This window comes from Cricetulus griseus, chromosome 2, assembly GCF_003668045.3.
Source record: "Cricetulus griseus strain 17A/GY chromosome 2, alternate assembly CriGri-PICRH-1.0, whole genome shotgun sequence".
In the NCBI taxonomy this organism is placed as follows: Eukaryota; Metazoa; Chordata; class Mammalia; order Rodentia; family Cricetidae; genus Cricetulus; species Cricetulus griseus.
In genome coordinates, this window is record NC_048595.1 from 100,396,039 (window position 1) to 100,419,105 (window position 23,067).

The window sequence follows — 23,067 nt, forward strand, 5'->3', positions numbered from 1 at the left end:
AATATTATATTCATGGATTCACCTATTTGCTTGTGAGAGAATTCTAGTACCATTTGAAAGAGTGGGAATACAAGATCTCGAAGAGATGCATGTAGTGATATATTATTTATGACTTATTAAAGCTTGACTGAGGATTCAAAACTCAAAGTAAGCCTCAAGCTATAGAGATCAGGTAGTGGTGGCACACACTTTTAATCCCAGCAGCCAGAAGCTAGGAGGTAGTGGTACACACCTTTAATCCTAGAACTCAGGATTAAGAGGCAGACAGATTTCTGTGAGTCCAAGGCCACCAAGATCAACACACAATTGAATTAGTCTGAAAGAGAATTATAGCTCACACCTTTAATCCCGGGACTCATAACAGGTATGTAAGTCAGTATCAGGATTCAGTAGGGATTCATTCTCCAGCTATGCTGAGGAGAGGTTATAGTTTGAGGCTCGGTGAGAGACTGTGGAGACAGGATCAGCACATTCAGCCTAAGGTAGAGGTAAGAAGCCAATGACGACCAGCTGCTTTGCTTTTCTGATATTCAGCTTGAAGTTTGAACCCCAGTATCAGTTTCTGGGTCTTTTATTAATTCATGTTACAGATGCATGTAAGTAGGAGCCAAATCACCTGCAAAACAGGCCACATGTTCTGGTGGAAGCCAGCTTCCTTTATGTCTAGACACTTGGGAAGGTTATTAGATATGATGGTCAGGAAGTGCCAAGTCCTCTCAATTTGGTGTCCTCCAGCATAAAATGCTGGTATAATAATCACATATCTGTATGATCAAGCCTCGATTCAGAAATTACCTGTTGGGTTCACTTCTTTTGAGATAGGGTGAGTTCAGAATAAAAAAGCATTCTAAACCAGAAAGAGATAGACAAACTTATCCATTGTACACCATCTCACTGGGAAAGCAAGTATCTCTTTGAGAGGTACCCAGCATATCTCATAAGCTTAAAGCTAATCTCGACCATGTTAAACAGAGAAACAGACTAAGATCAGTATTGCCAACTGGCATCCTGTGTTTTAAAGAAACCGTTATCCATTAGAACAGACATGGAGATGGATATCTGGTTACACACACAGAGTGGTCTATTTCTCTATCTCTTGCTAGGGAAGACATCAGAAATTTGACATATAGCAGCAGTGAACAGCTTTGCACAGAAACAGAGAGTAAAGTGTAAGAGCAAGGTAAACTGGAGAGGATGGAGCTAACTCCATCCTCAGAAAAAGCCACCCTGAGAAATTCCCTGCGTGGCATAAGGCTGATTCAGCTCCAGCCCAGGAACCATAAATAGTTCCAAGGAACACCCAAACTGTGCCCACCCCAGACAAAGTGACCTCATTCTGGCGGTCAGGCAATGACTAATTTTGGTAACTAACATCTTCTCGACACAACTGCCCCTGTGGGCAACTGTTAGTAACAATTGTGGAATACCCCTAGCCCCTATTCAATGAATCCAAAGGTCACCTACTCTTACCCAATCCTGAATAGCCAAGGCATATACCACCCTGATTGAGGGTTTTTTCCTTTAAAAACCCCTCACAATTGAGCCCAGGCAGCCTTTTCCTGTGCCAGTTTGCTGGACAGGGTCCCTGCCAACATTAAACCTTATGCATTTACATCAGTGAGTCGGCTCCTTGGTCTTTTGCGGGGGTGGGGGGGGTGGGGGGGTCATGAACTAGGCATAACATAAAGAAAGGATTAAGAGGAAGACTTGCACATGGTGTAGACCAGGGATATGGCACATTAGATAACTCATACTGATGGTTGAATAGCAGTAACTATTGAATAAGTAACTTCTGTTTCCTAAGAACCAACAAATACCAGAATGAAATAAAGAAAATAAAGAAAGGTAAAGTACTTTACATAAACATGTCTCTTTTGGATACAATGGTAAAATAAATCCTTTACAAGGTAATTAAAGTGTTACAACTTGGCAAAATCACAGTGTATTACTGACAGTGCTTCTGAATGTCTGGTTACTATTATTCATGATATAATTCACACCCTCTGTATTGAACAAGCTCTTTGCTTTTTTGTTTGGTTGGTTGGTTGGTTTTTTGTTTTTTGGGGTTTTTTTTCTTTGGTTTTTCGAGACAGGGTTTCTCTGTGGCTTTGGAGGCTGTCCTGGAACTAGCTCTTATAGGCCAGGCTGGTCTCAGAGATGTGCCTGCCTCTGCCTCCCGAGTGCTGGAACTAAAGGCATGCACCACCACCGCCCAGGCTTGGACAAGCTCGTTCTTTAAGAAATATTTTTAAACCAATATGTGAAACTATACCCCTTTTCCTATTCAAAAGATTGATTCAACTTTGGGATATTTTAGATATATAAATATAGCTACACACATACATATATAAATGTATCATATCCCTATCATTGACAGTTTTTTTAAGCAATGAAACAAACACTTTGTAAATAGCCAGAAATATCTCTATGAAATGCAAATGGTGGACTGTATTTCAAATAAAAGTTTACCCTGGGTTTGATAAGATGACTCAGAGAAAAACCACATGATCATCTCACTAGATGCTGAAAAAGCCTTTGACATTATTCATGATAAAGGTCTTGGAGAGATCAGGGATAACAGGAACATACCTAAGCATAATAAAGGCAATATACAGCAAACCAACAGCCAACATCAAACTAAATAGAGAGAAACTCAAGGCGATTCCTCTAAAATCAGAAACAAGATAAGGTTGTCCACTCTCTCCATATCTACTCAATATTGTACTTGAAGTTCTTGCTAGAGAATTAAGACAACAAAAGGAGATCAAGGGGATACAAATTGGAAAGGAAGAAGTAAAACTTTCACTATTTGCAGATGATATGATAGTTTACTACTAAGTGACCCGAAGAATTCTACCAGGGAACTCCTACAGCTAATAAACACCTTCAGCAAAGTGGCAGGATACAAGATTAACTAAAAAAAAATCAGTAGCCCTAATATATATATATATATATATATATATAATATATATATATATATACACACACACAATAAAGGGGCTGAGAAAGAAATCAGAGAAACATCCCCTTTACAATAGCCACAAACAACATAAAATATCTTGGGGTAACTCTAACCAAACAGGGGAAAGACCTGTATGACAAGAACTTTGAGTTGCTAAAGAAAGAAATTAAAGAAGATATCAGAAAATGGAAAGATCTCCCATGCTCTTGGATAGGTAGGATCAATACACTAAAAATGGCAATCTTACCAAAAGCAATCTACAGATTCAATGCAATTCCTATCAAAATCCCAGCACAATTCTTCACAGACCTTGAAAGGACAACTCTCAACTTTATATGGAAAAACAAAAGACCCAGGATAGCCAAAACAACCCTGTACAATAAAGGAACTTCAGAAGGCATCACCATCCCTGACTTCAAGCTCTACTATAGAGCTATAGTAATGAAGACAGCTTGGTATTGGCACAAAAATAGACAGGTAGACCAATGAAATCGAATTGAAGACCCTGATATTAATCCACACACCTATGAACACCTGAACTTTGTCAAAGAAGCTAAAACTATACAATGGAAAAAAGAAAGCATCTTCAACAAATGGTGCTGGCGTTAACTGGATGCTGACATGTAGAAGACTGATAATAGATCCATATCTATCCCCATACACAAAACTTAAGTCCAAATGGATCAAAGATCTCAACATAAATCCAGCCACACTGAACCTCTTAGAAGAGAAATTGGGAGGGACCCTTGAACGAATTGGCACAGTAGACCACTTCCTGAACATAATGCCAGTAACACAGAAACTGACATTGACAATCAATAAATGGGTCCTCCTGAAACTGACAAACTTCTGTAAGGCAAAGGACACATTCAACAAGATTAAATGGCAGCCTACAGAATGGGAAAAGATCTTCACCAACCCCACATCAGACAAAGGGCTGATTTCCAAAATATACAAAGAACTCAAGAAGCTAGTCACCAAAACACCAAATAAGTCAATTAAAAAGTGGGGTACAGGTGGGCCAGGCATTGGTGGCCCACACCTTTAATCCCAGTACTCAGGAGGCTGAGACAGGCGGATCTCTGTGAGTTCGAGGCCAGCCTGGTCTACAAGCGAGTTCCAGGACAGGCTCCAAAGCAATACAGAGAAACCCTGTCTCGAAAACCAAAAAAGTGGGATAAAGAACTAAACAGAGACTTCTCAACAAAGGAATCCAAAAATGGCTGAAAGACACTTAATAAATTGCTCAACATCCTTAGCCATCAGGGAAATACAAATCAAAACAACTCTGAGATACCATCTTATACCCGTTAGAATGGCTATAATCAAAAACACCAATGACAGTTCATGCTGGAGAGGATGTGGAGAAAGGGGAATGCTTCTCCATTGCGGGTGAGAGTACAAACTTGTTCAGCCACTTTGGAAATCAGTATGGCGATTTCTCTAGAAAATGGGTACCAGTCTACCTCAAGATCCAGCAATTCTACTCTTAGGCATATACCCAAAGGATGCACATTCATACAACAAGGACATCTGTTCAACTATGCTCATTGCAGCATTATTTGTAATAGCCAGAACCTGGAAGCAACCTAGATGCCCCTCAACCAAAGAATGGGTAGAGAAAATGTGGTACATTTACACAATGGAGTACTACTCAGCGGAAAAAAACAATGGAATTTTGAAATTTGCAGGCAAATGCATGGAACTAGAAGAAACCATCCTAAGTGAGGTAACCCAGTTACAGAAAGACAAATATGGTATGTACTCACTCATATATGGATTCTAGACATAGTAAAAAGGATTACCAGCCTACAATCCATACCTCCAGAGAAGCAAGGAAACAAGGAGGAACATAAGAGAAACATACACGGTTGCCCAGTGAAGCAGAAAGGGACAAGAACCCCTGAACAAATGGAGTGTATGGGGGGGGAGGATATAGGAGAAAGAGGAAGAGAAAAAAGGAGGGGTGAGAACATGAGGGATCAGGAAGATTGAGTGGGGAGAGGAATAGAGGAGAGCAAGAAGAGACACATTAATAGAGGGAGCCACTATAGGTTTAAAGAGAAATTTGGCACTAGGGAATTATACAGATGACCCCAACTAGGACCCTAAGCAGTAGTGGAGCGGCTACCTTAAATACCCTTCCCCTATAATGAGAATGATGACTACCTTAAATGCCATCCTAGAGCCTTCATTCAGTAGCTGATGGAAGCAGAAGCAGAGATCCACAGCCAAGCACTGAGCCAAACTCCTGTAATCCAGTTTTAGAGGGAGGAAAGGGGTCAAGATCATGCTGGAAAACCCACAGAAACACCTGACCTGAGCAAGTTCAAACTCATGGACCCCAGTCTGGCAGCTGGAACCAACATAGGACAAAACCTGGGCAGTCTATGGGGCCTCTGGCAGTGGAACCAGGATATATCCCTAGTGCAGGAACAGACTTCGGGAGCCCATTTCCCATGGAGGGATACTCTCTTAGCCTAGATACACAAGGGAGGGCCTAGGCCCTGCCCCAAATGACTTGACAGATTTTAATGATCCATCATGGAAGGCCTCACCCTCCCTGGGGAGTGGATGGGGGATGGGATGGGGATTTTGGGGGGGTATGGGAGGATGGGAGAGGAAACTGGGATTGATACGTAAAATAAGATTGTTTCATATATATATATATATATATATATACATATATTATATATATATATATGTATATATATATATATTCTAATATATATATGGCTCGGTGGATGTGGTAATTTGACTAAGAAAGGCTCTCAGAGGCTCACATGTTTAACTACTTAGTCCCCAGCTGGTGGGACTGTTTGGGCAGGATTAGGAAAGGTGGCCTTGTTGGAGGAGGTGTGTCACTTGGGGGCAGATTTGAGAAGACTCTTGACATTCTCAGTGTGCTCTCTGCCTCCTCTTTGTGGATCAAGATGTGAGCTCTCAGCTGCTACCCAACTGTCTACCTCCATGCCCTTGTCCCCTTTAAATTTGTAAGCCCAATTAAACTCTTTCTTTTATGAGTTGCCTTGGTCACGGTGTTTTATCACAGCATCAGAAAACTAAGACAGGGATAAAGGTAGTTAGTTGCCACCAAGGTTGAAAACCAAAGTTCAGTCCTTGGAATCTACATTAGAAGACAATCTCCTAAAATCTGATCTCCATGTACTGTGGCAGCTGTGTACCTAAACACATTTAACAAAACTTTTAAAAAAAATTTAGCCGGGCAGTGGTGGCGCACGCCTTTAGTCCCAGCACTCGGAAGGCAGAGGCAAGTGAATCTCTGTGAGTTCGAGACCAGCCTGGTCTATAAGAGCTAGTTCCAGGACAGGGCTCCAAAGCCACAGAGAAACCCTGTCTCGAAAAAGCAAAAAAAAAAAAAAAAAAAAAAATTAAAATATAATTTCAAAGCTCAAACTATAGTTGAGATCACATTGCCAACAGAACTACATAGACTCCAAAAACATTTTGCTACATCCAAAAGAAACTAATTAGGAAAACCTTCAGGAGTATTATTAAGGGAACACTTAACTTCAGAGTTCCTTAGATAGAACATATAATCAAGGAATCACTGGTACTATTGACATTAACTGTATCAAGCTCAATAATCAACTCTGGTCTAACTAAATCCCAACTCCAAACTAAAAGAATGAGTTTTTAGCAATCTGCCTTCAAATTGTCAGGTCTTTAAAAGTATTCAGTTGGTTTTGTCTGTTTTTGCAGTGCTGGGGATGAAACCTAGGTTCTCGTTCAACTGAGCTACATGCCCAGCCTAGAAATACAAATTCTTTGAAAAAATCAGTACTGTACAGTAAAGTAAATATTAAGAAATAGCTGGGCCTTGGTGGCATACTCCTTTAATCCCAGCACTCAGGACGAAGAGGCAGGCGGCTCTCAGTGAGTTTGAGGTCAGCCCAGTCTATTATAAAGTGGGTTCCAGCACAGCCAGGATTGTTACACAAAGAAACTCTGTCTCAAAAAAACAGTATGTATGTATGTATGTATGTATGTATGTATGTATGTATGTATATATACAGGGTGTGTGTGTGTGTGTGTGTGTGTGTGTGTGTGTGTGTGTGTGTGCTACAATTTTACCACTGAGAGCTACTACTAAAACCACATTGTTTTCATCTGTTCATGTATATATATTTTTTCCTAGATACTACAATCTTATTAATACTTTTAGAATCCTACTTTAAAATTATTTTCACTTTAATATTCCTATAAACCAATTTTTTAACTTAAAAGCTACCCATTGTTCCCTTGCACATCTAGTTTCCTTGTACACTTCCTACAGATTAAGGACAATGTGCCAAGATATATGACTACTCACCTCATCAAATCTTTTCCAGAGACTGAATCACTTTTAATTCATTTCTAGATTATAGTTGGTAATACCGTCATTAATGCAGTGGGTGAGCAAAACAGATATGTATAAAAACTGAGTACAGGAGATCACTGTTGAACTTATTTGCAGTGACTCTGTTAAGCATGGCACCATAGCCTAGCATGGTGGTGCACGCCTTTAATCTCAGCATTCAGGCGGCAGAGGCAGGCAGGCGGATCTCTTGTCAGTTTGAGGCCAGCCTGGTCTACAGAGTGAGTGCCAGGATAGGCTCCAAAGCTACATAGAGAAACCCTGTCTCAAAAAAACAAAATATATATGGCAACCATAAACTTCTGATGTTTAGCCCTGTTCACAATCTTACTATTTGTTGCTAAGCAAATTTGTACAAAATATGCAGATCAGACTGTACCATTTCAGTATCTCCCATTTGAGAAACAAAGGGGACTCCAGTATAAAAAGACTGACATGTAGATAAGTCCTGTAAAATAAGCTTTATGTTCTGAGGTTGAAGTATACAAAAAGCAGCATGCTACCAATTCAAAATTGATGCTATATCTGAGGACTATGTCTTAAGAAAGTATATTGAATCTCTAATGCAAATACATAGAATCCAATCTGGTAAACAGTCCAAGAAAGAAAGCAGTTTGATACTGTAGTGGTAACTGAGAATTTTTTTTAAGATTTTATTTATTTATTATGTATATATTCTGCTTCCATGTATATCTACACACCAGAAGAGGGCACCAGATCTCATAACAGATGGTTGTGAGCCACCATGTAGTTGCTGGATCTCTGGAAGAGCAGTCAGTGCTCTTAACCTCTGAGCTAACTCTCCAGCCCCGTAACTGAGAATTTTTTAAGAATTTATTTTTTAATGTGTATACATACACAAAAAAAAAAAAAAAACGAGAGGATAGAGGGGTTGAATTCCCTAGAGCTGCAGTTAATAGTTGTGATCTGTCCAACATGGGTGCCAGGACCTGACCTCTACTCCTCTAGAAAATCAGCAAACACTCTTAACCAATGAGCTATCTCTCCAGCCCCCCAAAAAATTTTAACAAAAACATAAAGTCAATTTAATGGGGGAAATAGCCCTTTAAACAAATGATGTCAGGCTAATAGCGAATACATATGCAAAAAGATAATCTTAAACTTTACTATAGGCTAGGGATGTAACTCAATGATGAAGCACTTGCCTAACATGCCCAGGCCCTAGGTCTGGTCTCCAGCACTGAATAAAATAAAACAAACAAAATTATCTATCCTACTCAACAGAAAAATGCTACCTATGCATCTTGACTCAGTCATATAGTGAGACAAAAGGGAAAAATTTTAGGAAGATGGGGGAATTGAAATAGGACAGATAACACTGAAACATAAAATTTTGTTATTAGGCAAAACAGTGATTTTGTAATCCTATTTTGAGTTCTTTCCTAAGACCAAAAAATATTGGGGGGGCCGGGTTTCAAGACAGGGTTTCTCTGTGGCTTTGAAGGCTATCCTGGAACTAGCTCTTGTAGACCAGGCTGGTCTCCAACTCACAGAGATCCGCCTGCCTCTGCCTCCCAAGTGCTGGGACTAAAGGTGTGTGCCACCACTGCCCAGCCAAATTTAAAAAAAAAAAAAACAAAAAACAAAAAATCCTAGTAAGAATCTTCTACTTTACTGAGTTAGCTTGTTATTAATGATAACATATCCTGAATCTATTTGTATACATCACAATATACAGCAAATGAATGGATAATTTATATTTTTAAGAACAGAGCTTCTTGCACTCGGGAGGCAGAGGCAGGCGGATCTCTGTGAGTTCGAGACCAGCCTGGTCTACAAGAGCTAGTTCCAGGACAGTCTTCAAAGCCACAGAGAAACCCTGTCTCGAACCCCTGAATATAATAGTAGAAGACATACAGGTGAGATGCATTCAAGTTCCAGACAAACCCTGCACCTCATCAGACTTTTGTACTTGTGGTGGGTGCCTTCTGACTGGAACATACTTTCTGCAAGCAATTATTAACTCAAGATGGCCTTTAAACAGAGGCCAACACATCAGAGGGTCCTCGGTTAATAAATTAAAAAATAAAACAATGAAGATTGTTCATTGAACTGTTTAAGCAACATTTCTATAAGATTAAGACTTTTTTGTTTTGTTTGGGGTTTGGGGGTTTTTTGAGGTTTTTTGTTTTTTATTTTAATTAGAAAGAAAATTATTTTACATGTCAATCCCAGGTCCCTTTCCCTCCCTCCTCCTCTGCCCCCCAACTAACACCCTACCTATCCCATACCCTGTCTGCTCCCCAGGGAGGGTGAGGCCTTCTATAGGGGGTCTTCAAAGTCTGTCTTATTCTTTGGGATAGGGCCTAGGCCAACTCCCTTGTGTCTAGGCTCAGGGAGTATCCCTCCATGTGTGATGGGCTCCCAAAGTCCATTCCTATGTTAGGGATAAGTACTGATCCACTACAAGAGGTCTCAGATTTCCAAGATAAAGACATTTTAAAATAAAGACACATGAAAAAGCAGACAGGATATAGGAACCAGGTTTCACTGCAAAATAAAACTATCAACACAATGAAAACCGTGATTATTTATCACTTTCCTCCTGCCCATGTGGCATTGCTGTCTACTTCAACTGCACTTCATCAGATGAGTTCAAGAAGAAAGAGGGTTTAAATGTATAATCATCCCATTTGTTTCTGACTAGCAATCCTGAGAAAGGGTTTAAGACAAAAAATAAATAAATAAAAGTCAAAGTTAACTTATTACAATGAGTTTTGGAAAAGACTTCTAAATTCTAGCTTACAGCCTGAACTTCTATTCAGATTCTTCCACCCTTCTATGATCCTAAATATTTGACCCTAAATAGGAACAACAACAGAAGGTCACAACAAATCATATGAAAAACAGGTTTTATTATCTGCACCAGTCTTACTTTTATCAAGAAAGAGTATCACAGCACGTACAAAGTATGAAAGGAGGTTTTTCTCTGACTTTAAGAAGGAAGCAGTATAACACAGTGACTCAAGATATATGCTATGAACTAAGATTGTCTCAATTTCAGTGTTTACTTCACCACTCATAATCTATGGGATTCACAGAAAATTATTCAATCTCTTCCTATGTCAGTTACCTCATGTAAGATATGGGAACAGTAGAATCTATGTTTTAGGGTTATTGTGAAGAGTAAATAAGTTTAATAGAACAAATAATAGTTAAGCTCTCAGAAAACATCTGCATATTGTAACTTTCCATCTGTTACTTCTATATTTTTATTGTTATTGTTTGACTGGTGGTTGGCTGACTGACCTGTGTCCCTATGGTTCTTATTATTACTAGTACTATTATGACAATTGCTACTACATCCAATTTTAATCTACAAATGATGCAATCTGGCATTTGACTCAGGAAAATGAGAGCAAAGCAAATTACAACACATATACAACCACCATCCCTGAGAGTGATAAGCTAAAACTCTACAGTGGTCCTTCAGAATCTCTCAAGCAGTTTTGTAAGAACTTGAAGAAAAGTTAACAATAGACTAACAATTCATGACTCATTCCCAGAAAGAATCTATGACCTGGACAAACTAATCTCAGAAGTGATGACATGTTCTCCTCCTTAGTTAATCATGTATGCAACTTTATTAAACTTTAATATGCACTAAAAATTAAGATAAACATGAGAAATACAGAGTGGAATAATGTCTATATCTTTTAAAACTTTGTGGGTTTCTAATGACCTTTTTGCTTCTCTTTTCTTTTTCAGTACTGGGAATCAAACCAGGGTCCTGTACCCATTAGGCAAACCCTCTAACACTGAGATCCATTCTAAATCCCGGAAAATGTCTGTATCAATAAAGTAGACATGGGTTCTAATGTCTGGTATGATCAGTACACGTACATTGTACATGGAAACTTAAAGTAGAAACATGTGAAGTATACTGTGAAACAGGGAACAGCAGGATGCTTTCACAGAGGTGGTGATTTTCAAACTGAGCCCTAAAAAAATACTAGCAGGTAAACAAGGACAGAGGGGTAAAAAATCATACCCATGGAATAAGAGTTAGCCAATGCAAGGCAGATACCACTGTCTAACTACAGCACACAAAACAAAAGACCCCTTCTGAAACTCCTGGGTAGACAGAAAACCTCCAGAACAGCCTCTGTTTACACAGCTCAGCTCTCCTCAACTCAACACATGCCTCATTTGTGGAGGGAGACAGGACAGGTAGCTGCAATTAAGAGCAGTTCAGAGACAAATTTCTCACTTACAACACTGGGCAGCAGCAGTGGGCAATGGCTTCCTCTGGCTTTCTTCTTGACTAGAATACTAGAAGCAGAAAGAAGAAAAAAATATATAGTAAGAGTTCCGGGTACAGAAGCGGGCTAGGGATGGGGATCACTGCTACCTATAAATATATTCAGTATTTGACTCGGGTCAATTCTTTACCGAACATACACAGAACTTCTCATTGCTTTCCTCCTGGCTTAGGCTAGATAGATCTTTAGTTATGGTGTTGGCTCAAAGCAGGACAGCAGAGGGACCATTCTGACCAAGAGCAAGCCAGGAAACCAGAGGGTCTGGCCTTAGAGTGTTTCAAAGGGTTCTGTGAATGCCTGTGTCCAACATCTAGACTTTACAAACCAAATGATAAAACTGAAAACCTCTATCAGGCTGTCTGCATATCTTTGAATAACAGTGCTACTTCCCTTGCAAATGCTTATGAATATTAAAACTCCATATCTGAGAGTATACAGCTGGACTTCAGATATATCTGGTAGTTCCCTCCCACCCTAGCTTCTCCAAGGCCACCCACCACAACAATAACAAATGAAAAGGGTGCTGAAGCCATAAGAAAATATTCTATAAAAGAGAACAAGATTACAGGGACGTTTTGAGAGTGGGCAGGAATCAAAAAGGTCTAAACCAACAGATATATACAGCCTAGAAAGACAGTTCAGTTCTAGCCCAGTGGAGGACTAGGAAGGTGTAACTTGAACCAACAAATCTAAGAACTGGGCCAGGCAGGCATGCTTAGAATCCCTGCACTCAGCAGAAGGAGTGAGGATATCATGAACTCAAGATAATCCTCAGCTACAGGAAGAGTTAGAGGCCACCATGGGCTACATGGAAAAGGTATCTGAACTAAACATGCTAACTTTGCCAATCTTTAAGAAGCTATGAGGTTCTGGGCAAGGCACAGTTAAACTGCCAATGAACTATTCATCCAATAAATATTGACTTAGCACCCACAATGTGCAAAGGCTTATTGGAAAAAATAAGAGTTTAAGTCATAGTAAGAAGTCTGAAGTTTATACTAGTGTAGTTGGAGGCCATCTAGCTTTAAATATGGGAGAAATATGATTTGATTACTGTAGTGATTTGAATGAACTGTGCCCCATAGTCTTGGGGCATTTGGATACTTGGTCCCCAGTTGGTGGAAGTGTTTAGGTAGGTATTAGAGGTGTGGGCTTCCTCGAAGGAACATGTCACAGGTAATGGGCTTTGGGTTTTCAAAAGCCATATATTATATTATTCCCAGTTAACTGGCTCTCTGCTTTCTGCTTGTGATTTGAGTTCTCAGCTGTTCCTTTCACTGTGCCTGCTGCCCGGATTCCAAGTCATGATGGACTCTTATTCCTCTAGAACAGTAAGCTCAAATAAACTTTTTCTTCTCTAAATTGCCTTGTTTTACCACAGCAACAGAGAAGTAACTAAAACAATTACACTTTTAAAAGACTATAAGAAGGGCTGGAGAGATGGCTCAGAGGTTAAGAGCACTGACTGTTCTTCCAGAGGTCCTGAGTTCAATTCCCAGCAACCACATGGTGGCTCATAACAATCTGTTATGAAGTCTGGTGCCCTCTTCTGGTGTGCAGATATACATGGAAGCAGAATGTTGTATACATAATAAATAAAATCTTTTTTAAAAAAAGACTATAAGAAACTCGAAGAGATAGTTTGGTGGTTAAGAGCACTAGCTGCTCTTCCAGAGAACCCAGGTTTGTTTCCCAGAACCCAGATGGAAGCTCACAACCATCTATAACTCCACTTCTAGAGGAACCAACGTCTCCTTCTGCCCTTGGGCACTAGGCACACAATTAGTACAAAGACATAAAATTTAAAAATGAAAATAAAATGACTATGCCAGCTGTAGGGAATGATGGGTTATCCATTAAGATAATTCAGACAAAAGATGGTGATTTGTGCATAAATGAGAATGTCAGTAGCAAAGGATATTTCAGGTAGTTGGATCCAAAACAACTTGTGTATCTCTTTTTGTATATACCATATTTCACAAGCAGTAAACTGCAATACAAATACAAGAAAAAAAAACAATATTTCCAGTAGGAGATATCAAAAAGTCAGGCACGATGTACATAGTAGGACTGCATTAGTAAAGCTGACAACCATGAAACTGCTCAGCAATCCAAGGCTTGAACACTCACTCCAAAGTGACAGAAGACTCGGCTATTAATTATAACCAATATAAATAATGATGGGTGACTTTTTTTATTCCATGTGAATGGTGTTTTACCTGTATGTATATCTGTGAACCACATATATACTTGGGACCTTCAGAGGCCATAAGTGGACATCAGATCTCCTAGAACAAGAGTTATAGATGATTGTGAACCACCATGTGGGTGCCAGGAGTTGAACCCACATCTTCTGGAAGAACAACCAGCATTCTTTACTGACATGCCATCTCTCCAGCATCTCTTCAATGATGGTTTTTATAGGCAGGACAAAGAAGTAACAGCAAAAAGCCCCAAAATTTAAGTATTAAAGTAGAAGAATTCATATGTGAGAAATCAATGTTGTTTTAGGCCCCCCAACAAAAAGTTAGAATCCAGGTAACTACAGAAAAATTAATAAAATTAAGATTTAAAAGGATAGATGGGGTAGAAAGATGGCTCAGAAGTTGAAAGTATTTCCTGCACCTACATGGTGACTCACAACTCCAGTTCTCAGACATCTGATATCTTCTTCTGACCTCAATGGGTACCAAGTATGCCTGTGGTGTATATATATACACACAGACAAAATAATCATACATATGAAAGAAAATAAATCTAAAAAAAAATTAAGAAGACAGGGATGTGGTTAGGTGGTTTAAAAGCCTGTTTAGCATGTCAAAGGCCCAAGTTGAGTACTTAACACTACACATAAATAAATACATAAATAAGCCAGCTGCTAGCTGGATAGGAAAAAAAGTAAATACATAAAATCTATCCACAGCCTGGCATGGTAGTACATACCCAATCAATCTCTGTCTCTCTCTCTCTCTCTCTGTCTATCTCTCTGTCTCTCTCTCTGTCTCTCTCTCTCTCTCTCTCTCTCTCTCTCTCTCTCTCTCTCTCTGTGTGTGTGTGTGTGTGTGTGTGTGTGTGTGTTTAAACTACAAAGGCGATCATGAGAGGAAATAAAGCACACCAGGGAAACTGAGGCAGGAGGACTGCAACTAACTCAAGGCCAGCCTGGGCTACACGAGAATTTTTTAAAACATATTATTCTGTATGATAACTTAAAAATTAAATTTAAAATGTACATTCTAGCAAGATGGCTTAGTGGGTAAATGCACCTGTGTCCAGTCAATCTGAGATCAACCTCACGGTTACACACAGTAGGAGGAGAAAACCAAGTCCTGCAAGTGCCTCTCTGACCTCTACATATATTCTGTGGTACACTTGCATGTACACACACTAAATTAGTGTAATAAAATAAATAAGTAAAATTTAAAGACTTACAAAGACACCCAGGTGTGGTAGCACATAAACTTTTATCCCAGAACTTGGGAGGCAGAGGAAGGTGGATTTCTATGGGTTGGATGCCAATCTGTCTACACAGTTGAGCTCCAAGCTAGCCAGAGCTACAAACTGAGAACCTGTCTCAAAATGAGGAGGAGGAGGAGGAGCAGGAGGAAGAGGAGTAGTAGAAGGAGGAGGAAGAGAATGAGGAGAAGACGACGACAACGATGACTTATTGTGGTGGCATCCATAGGCTCATATATTTGAGTGCTTGGTCCACAGTTGATGGAACTGTTTGAAAAGGATTAGGAGGTGTGGCCTGCTGGAGGAGGTGGGTCACTCCTGGGTGGGTTTTGACATTTTAAAAGCCCAAGCCAGACCCAGTCAGTGTCTGTCTCTTTCTCTGGGTCTCTCTCTGATCAATCTCTCTCTCTCTCTCTCTCTCTCTCTCTCTCTCTCTCTCTCTCTCTGTGTGTGTGTGTGTGTGTGTGTGTGTGTGTGTGTGCATGAGAGCGCCTCCAATTTGAAGACCAATTATGAGCTCTCAACTACTGCTCCAGAGCCATGCCTACCTTCCACCACACTCCCCACCATGATGAGTAGCTGATTAAATCCTTGGTCATGGTGACTCTTCACAGCAATAGGACAGTAACTAAGACTCTTATGAAAAGCCAGGTACACTAATCCCACACTTGAAATGCTGAAGATCTCATTAAATTCATGGCTAGCCAGAGCCACAGAGTGAGATCCTGTCTCATACCAACAAACAAACAAAGGCTTAATGTCAGGAAAGAGACAAGACTTATTTCCACTCTATGCACTGGGCAGTGGTTCAAGGACAATACCCACAACAAACGCTAAATCCAGATGCTTAAGACCCTTATTGTTGTGGAATATTTGTACACTGTTTGAAGATGTGTTGCTGTGACTGGTGTAATAAAGAGATGAATGGCCAATAGCTAGGCAGGAGGTATAGGTGGGACTTCCAGGGACAAAGAGGACTCTGGGAAGAAAAAAGGTGAAGATGCCAGGAGACACAAAGCAAGCAGGATGTGCAGGATGAGAGGTAACAGCCACATGCCATGAGGTTTAATGTAGATTAATATAAATAGGTTAATTTAAGTTAGAAAAACTAGTTAAAAACAAGCCTAGACTATAGGCTGAGCTTTTATAATTAATAAGAAGTCTTCATATCATTATTTGGAAATACAGGACATAGACTTTATATACTTTATATAAACTGTTGTGATATTTATGTATAACTTACACATCCTTGTGTATATTTCAAATATATATTACCTGGGCATGGTGGTGCAGGTCTGTAATCTCAATATTTAGGTAGTAGTGTGGGAGCTAAAGTTACATTTTAAGTTTTTATTACTATGCCTTAAAGATCCATGAAATAAAAATGCCTCTGATCTACAAAGCCTTTGCCCAAGAACAGATAGATAATTCCTGAAATGCTGGAGGCTATTGTTTATGGGAGATAACAAGCCACATGTTTCCACTCCCCTAAACAAATTTGTTCAACCCATTTACACTGGATTTGCTTGACCACATGTGGGCAGCAGGGTCACAGACAGGAAATAACATCAGGATGTATGCTTGCCTCTAATTAGACGTGATGGGAAATACTTACACTGACAACTGTGACTTAGAGTCATTTTTCTGAGAAACCAGAGATGGACCTGGCCAGAGAGTCTATCGACCTGGCCGGTATTTAATTAAAGCTTATTTCAAATTGACTTTAAATTGTGGTAGTACTCTTAATTATTGACCAGTGGGATTAACAGTAAACACAAGAGTTCCACGCCAACCTTAGTTACAAAGAATGTTCAATGCTAGCCTAGACTACAAGAGACCCTGTCTCTCATACACACACACACACACACACACACACACACACACACACACAAATTCTAAATTACTTAAAATAGATAATTTTCTAGATGCTGTATATGTTCAGTACAGATACAACTTTTTTCAAGTAGTTTTCAAACAAAGGATGGCTATATCTGGGGATACAAAGCCCACCTATACAGAAGGACAACTATACTGGTGGTGTTTACCTGTTTCCTCAGAGACTGACACATTTCCATCCTGCAGGGAAGCTCCTTAAGCAGGAAGGTAAACAACTCAAAAGAGCTTCAAAAGTCCCTGAAAATGACCAGATTCACTAGGCCCCTCCCTGCCACCATAAGCAACAAAAACTGAGAGTCCCTCTCAAGAGGAAGCTGAGCTGCAAAGACTCTGGGATCAGACCAGCTTCTTGGCGAACAAGAAATCAGAGAGCTGCTGGAAGACGTAACAACCAACTAAGGTACCTAGAAAGGGCAGTCCACACCCTGTTGAGTTGCCTGCAGGCTGTGCAGTATGCTACAGGTTCCTAGCTTTTGTGAGCTGTCACCTGACGGGCTCTCGTAGGCCCAAGCATGGCAAACACTACTCAAGCAGGTTTTGCCCTCCCCCATTCTCTCTGCCTTGCTAGACTGTTAGATTACATTCCTAAAGTTAGCTACCAAGGTCTGTTCCCTTATTTGGCCACTTCCTCCTCCTGAGGCAGACACCAAGGTCCAGCCATCAAAATTCTATACTGACCAAACCTGTCCAATCAAAATTAACCAACTCATCCTGATACAGAGTTTCCCCTTTTCCCTTTATAAACTGCTGTTAGACCCCCGAAAACTCAAGTATCCGGGGTCTCAGGCCAGGTTCGCGGTCACCCCAATCACCAGGCAGATTCGAGAGCTTGCTGCAAACTGCACGAGGCTTTATTGTAATTTAACGAACTAACCCCATGTTAGCTCGGGTCTTTCACCCACCCGCCATGGCAGACGGCTAGAAAAAGACGGCTCCTTGGGTCTCCCAAAAGATCTTATAGGGCAGCGTAAGGGGAGTGTCTAGGGGTACGCACAGGCTCACGATTGGTGTGCCTCCAGGCTTGGAGGGCTTGCCCTGTGTTGATTGGTCAACTGGTTGTTATGGCTCATAGGCCCTCCCAGGGTGGTTGCTATGCTCTCTACGTCATTGCTGTGCGCTTGTCCGTAAAGCACACCCAGGGTCGTAAAGCATAGCGCCACCAGCTAACTTCTGATTGGTTCCTTGTCACAAGACAGGCATCTGACCTTTTAGTGACTAAGGTTCCTTGTCACGAGACAGGCATCTGACCTCTAAGTAACCAAGGCAGGTTTATGGCAAGCACGTGTTCGGCTGTTATGGCTGCCAAAAGGGAAGCCGGTTCCTTCACTGCCATTTGCCTAAGGGGCCACATCTGTCTCCTCTCTACCCAGAGGCAGTCCTTTGTCCCTTTAAAGCAAGCATCCCTTCCCTGGTCTCCCTTGTTCCTTTCTCCCTCATTCTTTCTCTCTTGTCTTTGTGTCTTATTCCATGCCCTTTGTTCCTCTGGGGCAAATAAATCCCCTTTGTGCTGAGCACTTGGTCTTGGTGTGTCCTGTGCTGACTTGGGTCCTTTGATCACTCGTGCTGGGGTAGGCCTTGGTGATGCAGCTGTCTTTGAGTCTTTTCCCCTTCTCCCCCAATAAGTAACCTTGTACTCATAATTCCCATAACTCCAGTAAAACTCATTAGTTCACCAAGTTGGACTTGGCTCTGCCGTGAGTTCCCTATCTGGTGTGTTGTGTCTCCACAGCAAATGTTTTGTCACACACAACTGGCTATCACAGAAAATGAGTTTTATTTTTTATTTTTAAAATAGGGTCTAAAAATTACTGATCTTATCTCTACCTCCAAAACACTAAGATTTCAGGCATGTGCCACCATGGCCTGCTAAAGCATTGGATATTTTAAGGGGTTATTCAAAACAGGCTAAGAAATGCCTAAGCAAATGCAGCAACTAGTAAAGTAAACTGGACGGGTCCCTAGGTCAACAAACAAAAACCCTGGTGTCCTGGTTAATTTTTTGTCAACATTATACTAGCTAGAATCAAATAAGAAGAGACCCTCAAATGAGAAATACCACCTCCTTCGGAATGTCTGTAGGTAAGTCTGTAGGGTGTTTTCTTTGCTAATTGATCAAGAAGAGCCTAGCCCATTGGTCAGGTGGTCCTGGGTGGCATAAGAAACTGGGTTGAACAAGACATGAGGAAAAAGTCAGAAAGCAGCATTCCTCCATGGCCTCTGCTTGAGTTCCTGCCCTAACTTCCTTTGATGATGATATAACTATAAACTGAAATAAATGCCCCTCCCCCCATGTTACTTCTGATCATAGTATTTTTGCAAAGCAAAAGAAACCTAACTACGGGGTGTTATGTGGTATTTTGTGTCTGACAAATAAAGCTTGCTTGAAGTGAGAGGGCAGAGCTAGCCACTAGTTAACCATAGAGGTTGGGAAGACTGTAGACAGAGAGATAGGAAGTGATAATGCAGGGCAGAGAGAGGCTCTCAATCCTTTTGAATGGAGGAATGGAAGCAACTGGGGGCTGCTCTTGGTTCTTTAATCTTCCAGGTTTTTATCCCGTTATCTGACTCCTGGTTCTAATTGATTAAGATTAATTAGATTTATGATTCAAGGGGGTACTAGGGAGATGGCTCATTGGTTAAGAGCACTTGTTCTTGCCAAAGACCTGGGTTCAGTTCCCAGCACTGACATGGCAGCTCACAACCATGTAACTTCTACATCCTCTTCTGGCCTCTAAGGGTACCAAGCACACCTTTTTTTTTTTTTTTTTTTTTTTTTGGTTTTTCAAGACAGGGTTTCTCTGTAGCTTTGGAACCTATCCTGGCACTCGCTCTGGAGACCAGGCTGGCCTCGAACTCACAGAGATCCGCCTGCCTCTGCCTCCCGAGTGCTGGGATTAAAGGCGTGTGCCACCAACACCCGGCTCACAATAAATCATTTTTAAAGGTGAATAAAATGTAAATAAACCAGTGGTAGTAGAACAATCCCAGTGCTAGGGAGGCAGAGGGAAGTGAATCTCTGAGTTTAGGCCAGCCTGGTCTACAGAGCAAGTTCTAGGATAGCCATGAATACATAGGGAATTCCTGTCTCAAAAAAACAAAAGAAGAAAAAAAACACAAAAATTAAACTGTTTAAGAATCAGTATTTTGACAGGCGTTGGTGGCGCACGCCTTAGCACTCGGGAGGCAGAGGCAGGTGGATCTCTGTGAGTTCAAGGCCAGCCTGGTCTCCAGAGCGAGTGCCAGGATAGGCTCCAAAGCTACACAAAGAAATCCTGTCTCAAAAAACCAAAAAAAAAAAAAAAATCAGTATTTCAAGGTTGTTCATTTGTGTATTACATATGTATATATATGACATATATAATATATATATACACAAGTTATATACATATACATACATATACACATTAGACACAGTTGAAAAAATTATTTCAAGTTCCTATGTTATCCAGAATAGTTATTCCTGTGTCTCCAAATATAGTCATCCTTGGGTTGAAAAAAGCTGTATCTGTACTGAATATATATAGCATTACAATGTGTTAAGTATTTTAAGTAATTTGGAGATTTGTTTTGCTTTTTTTTGTGTGTACATGAGAGACAGTCTCATGTAGCCCAGGTTAGCCTTGAGCTTTTTATGTAACTGAAACTGGCATGAAACTCTAGGTCAGTGGTTCTCAACCTTCCTAATGCTTCGACCCTTTAATACAGTTCCTTATACTGCAGTGACCTCCAACCATAAAATTATTTTTGTTGCCATTTCATAACTGTAATTTTGCTATTGTTATGAATTGTAATGTAAATATATGACATGCAGATGGTCTTAGGCTACCCCTGTGAATAGGTCAGTAGAGCCCCAAAGGGGTCATGACCCATAGGTTGAGAACTACTGTTCTAGATCCTCTTGTGGTTCCCTCCAAAGTAATGGGATTACAAGCCAATACTATTATGCCCAGATAAAACATATGACGTATACACAAGGATGTGTAAATCACATATAAATATATACTTCACTATCAATATAAGTTTTCCTTCCTTTTCCTCCTCTATCCACCCTTGTTTTCTTTTTGGATAAACAAGGATATCTAACTTTTTGTTACTGACATACTGCTGGAATCTACAAATGTTGGACCACATTCAAAGCTATGCTAGGTCATGTGCTTGGGGGCTGCAGGTTAGACATACCTTCTTTAGGATAACGTATCCATCTCAAAAAATTATGACTTCCTTAGAAAAAATAGTCAAGCTTTATTTCTTCAGTATACTATAAAATTTATAGTAATAAAATCCTTAGTTAATAATATACCAATATGCATTCACTAATTGTAACGTGTGTACCACACTAATAAAGATATTAATAATAGAAAAACTATGGGGAGGAGGATAACTGAACCATCTGCTCAGTTTTCTGTAAATCATAGCTGCTTTTAAAACATTAAGTCTGATAGAGTAAAGGATTACCAGCCTACAATCCATACTGCCAGAGAAGCTAGTAAACAAGGAGAACTCTAAGAGATTCATACATCATGATCCCCTGGAGAAGGGGAAAGGGTCAAGATCCCCTGAGCAAATTGAGAGCACGAAAAGAGGGGGGAGGGAGCTACGAGAATGAGAAGGGAAGGAGAGGAAGGATGCAGAGGTCATGAGGAGCAGAAAGGTTGAGTCAGGGGAAGAATAGAATAAAGGATATGTGATAGGTAGGGTTTTAGTTGGGAGAATGGTAGGGGAGGACAGGAGGTAGATGGAATTGGGATTGACATATAAAACAATCCTGTTTCTAATTCAAATAAAAATATCTGAAAAAAAAGAAAATACTCAAAAAATTAAGTCTGTTAAATAAAAGTATCACATAAAACTCAAGTGTACAAAGATAGTATTTAAAGACGAAAAATCAGCGGGGCGTTGGTGGCGCACGCCTTTAATCCCAGCACTTGGGAGGCAGAGGCAGGTGGATCTCTGTGAGTTCGAGACCAGCCTGGTCTACAAGAGCTAGTTCCAGGGCAGCCTCCAAAGCCACAGAGAAACCCTGTCTCGAAAAACAAAAAAAAAATAAATAAAAATAAAAAAAAAAATAAAGACACAAAATCTAAGCCAGGCGGTAGTGACACACACCTTTACTCCCAGCACTCGGGAGGCAAAGGCAGATGGATCTCATCTCTGTGAGTTGAAGGCCAGCCTAGTCTACAAAGCAAGTTCCAGGACAACCAGAGAAGTTACACAGAGAAACCCTGTATCAAACAAACAAAAAAAAAAACGATGCAAAATCTAGCCCGGCATGGTGGATGGTGGCACACACCTTTAATCCCAACAAAGGCAGAGGCAAGCAGATCTCTAAGTTTGAGGCCAGCCTGGTTTACATAGTGAGTTCCAGGATAGTACAAGCTACATAGTGAGATGCTGTCTAAAAAAAAAAAAAAAGATACAAAATCTAGCTAAGAATCATTGAACTATGAGAATGAGATTTGTTGAACAACAAATGAACAAGGCCTAGGCCCTATCCCAAAGGATATGATAGACTCTGATGACACCCTATGGAAGGCCTCACCATCCAGGGGAGGACGAGAGAGAAAAGGGAACTGGGATTGTCATGTAAAACAATCTTGTTTCTAATTCAAATAAAAAAATCTGGAAAAAACAAAAACAAAAAACAAAGTACTCACTAATAATAGTGATGACCTACTACAAAATTGATTTTTAAAAATATATTATTCAGGGATGCTCTCTCCACCTGGACACATGGGGGAGGGCCTAGGCCTGACCCAGGAAGATGTTGTGGAATTTGGGGAGACCCCATGGAGGGCCCTACCCTCTATGGGGAGCGGAGGGGACTGGTGAGGTGTTGGAGGGGGGGATTGACATGTGAAATCATAATTTTGTAAAAATTAAATAAAAAAAGAAAATATATATTATTCATCAGGACCTAGAGAGATGACTGAGTGGTTTAGAGCACTTATTGCTTTTCCAGAAGATCCAGGTTTGATTTCTAGCATCCCACAGGATGGCTCACAACCATCTGTAATTCCAGTTCCAGGACTTCCAATGCCCTCTTCTGACCCCCACACATACCAGATATATACATAGTTCACAGCCATACATGT

General features: G+C 40.4%; 1 protein-coding gene across 6 annotated transcripts in view; it reads right to left on the reverse strand.

Moving 5' to 3' along the window:
* Positions 1-23,067, reverse strand: part of Unc13b (unc-13 homolog B) — a 222,291-nt gene that overhangs the window by 139,680 nt on the left and 59,544 nt on the right. For all 6 annotated transcript variants that reach the window (XM_035439913.1, XM_035439915.1, XM_027403259.2 and 3 more), the window contains exon 7: positions 11,576-11,633. In XM_035439913.1, coding sequence (XP_035295804.1) covers positions 11,576-11,633 — 58 coding nt within the window. The remainder of the gene's footprint in view (positions 1-11,575; positions 11,634-23,067) is intronic.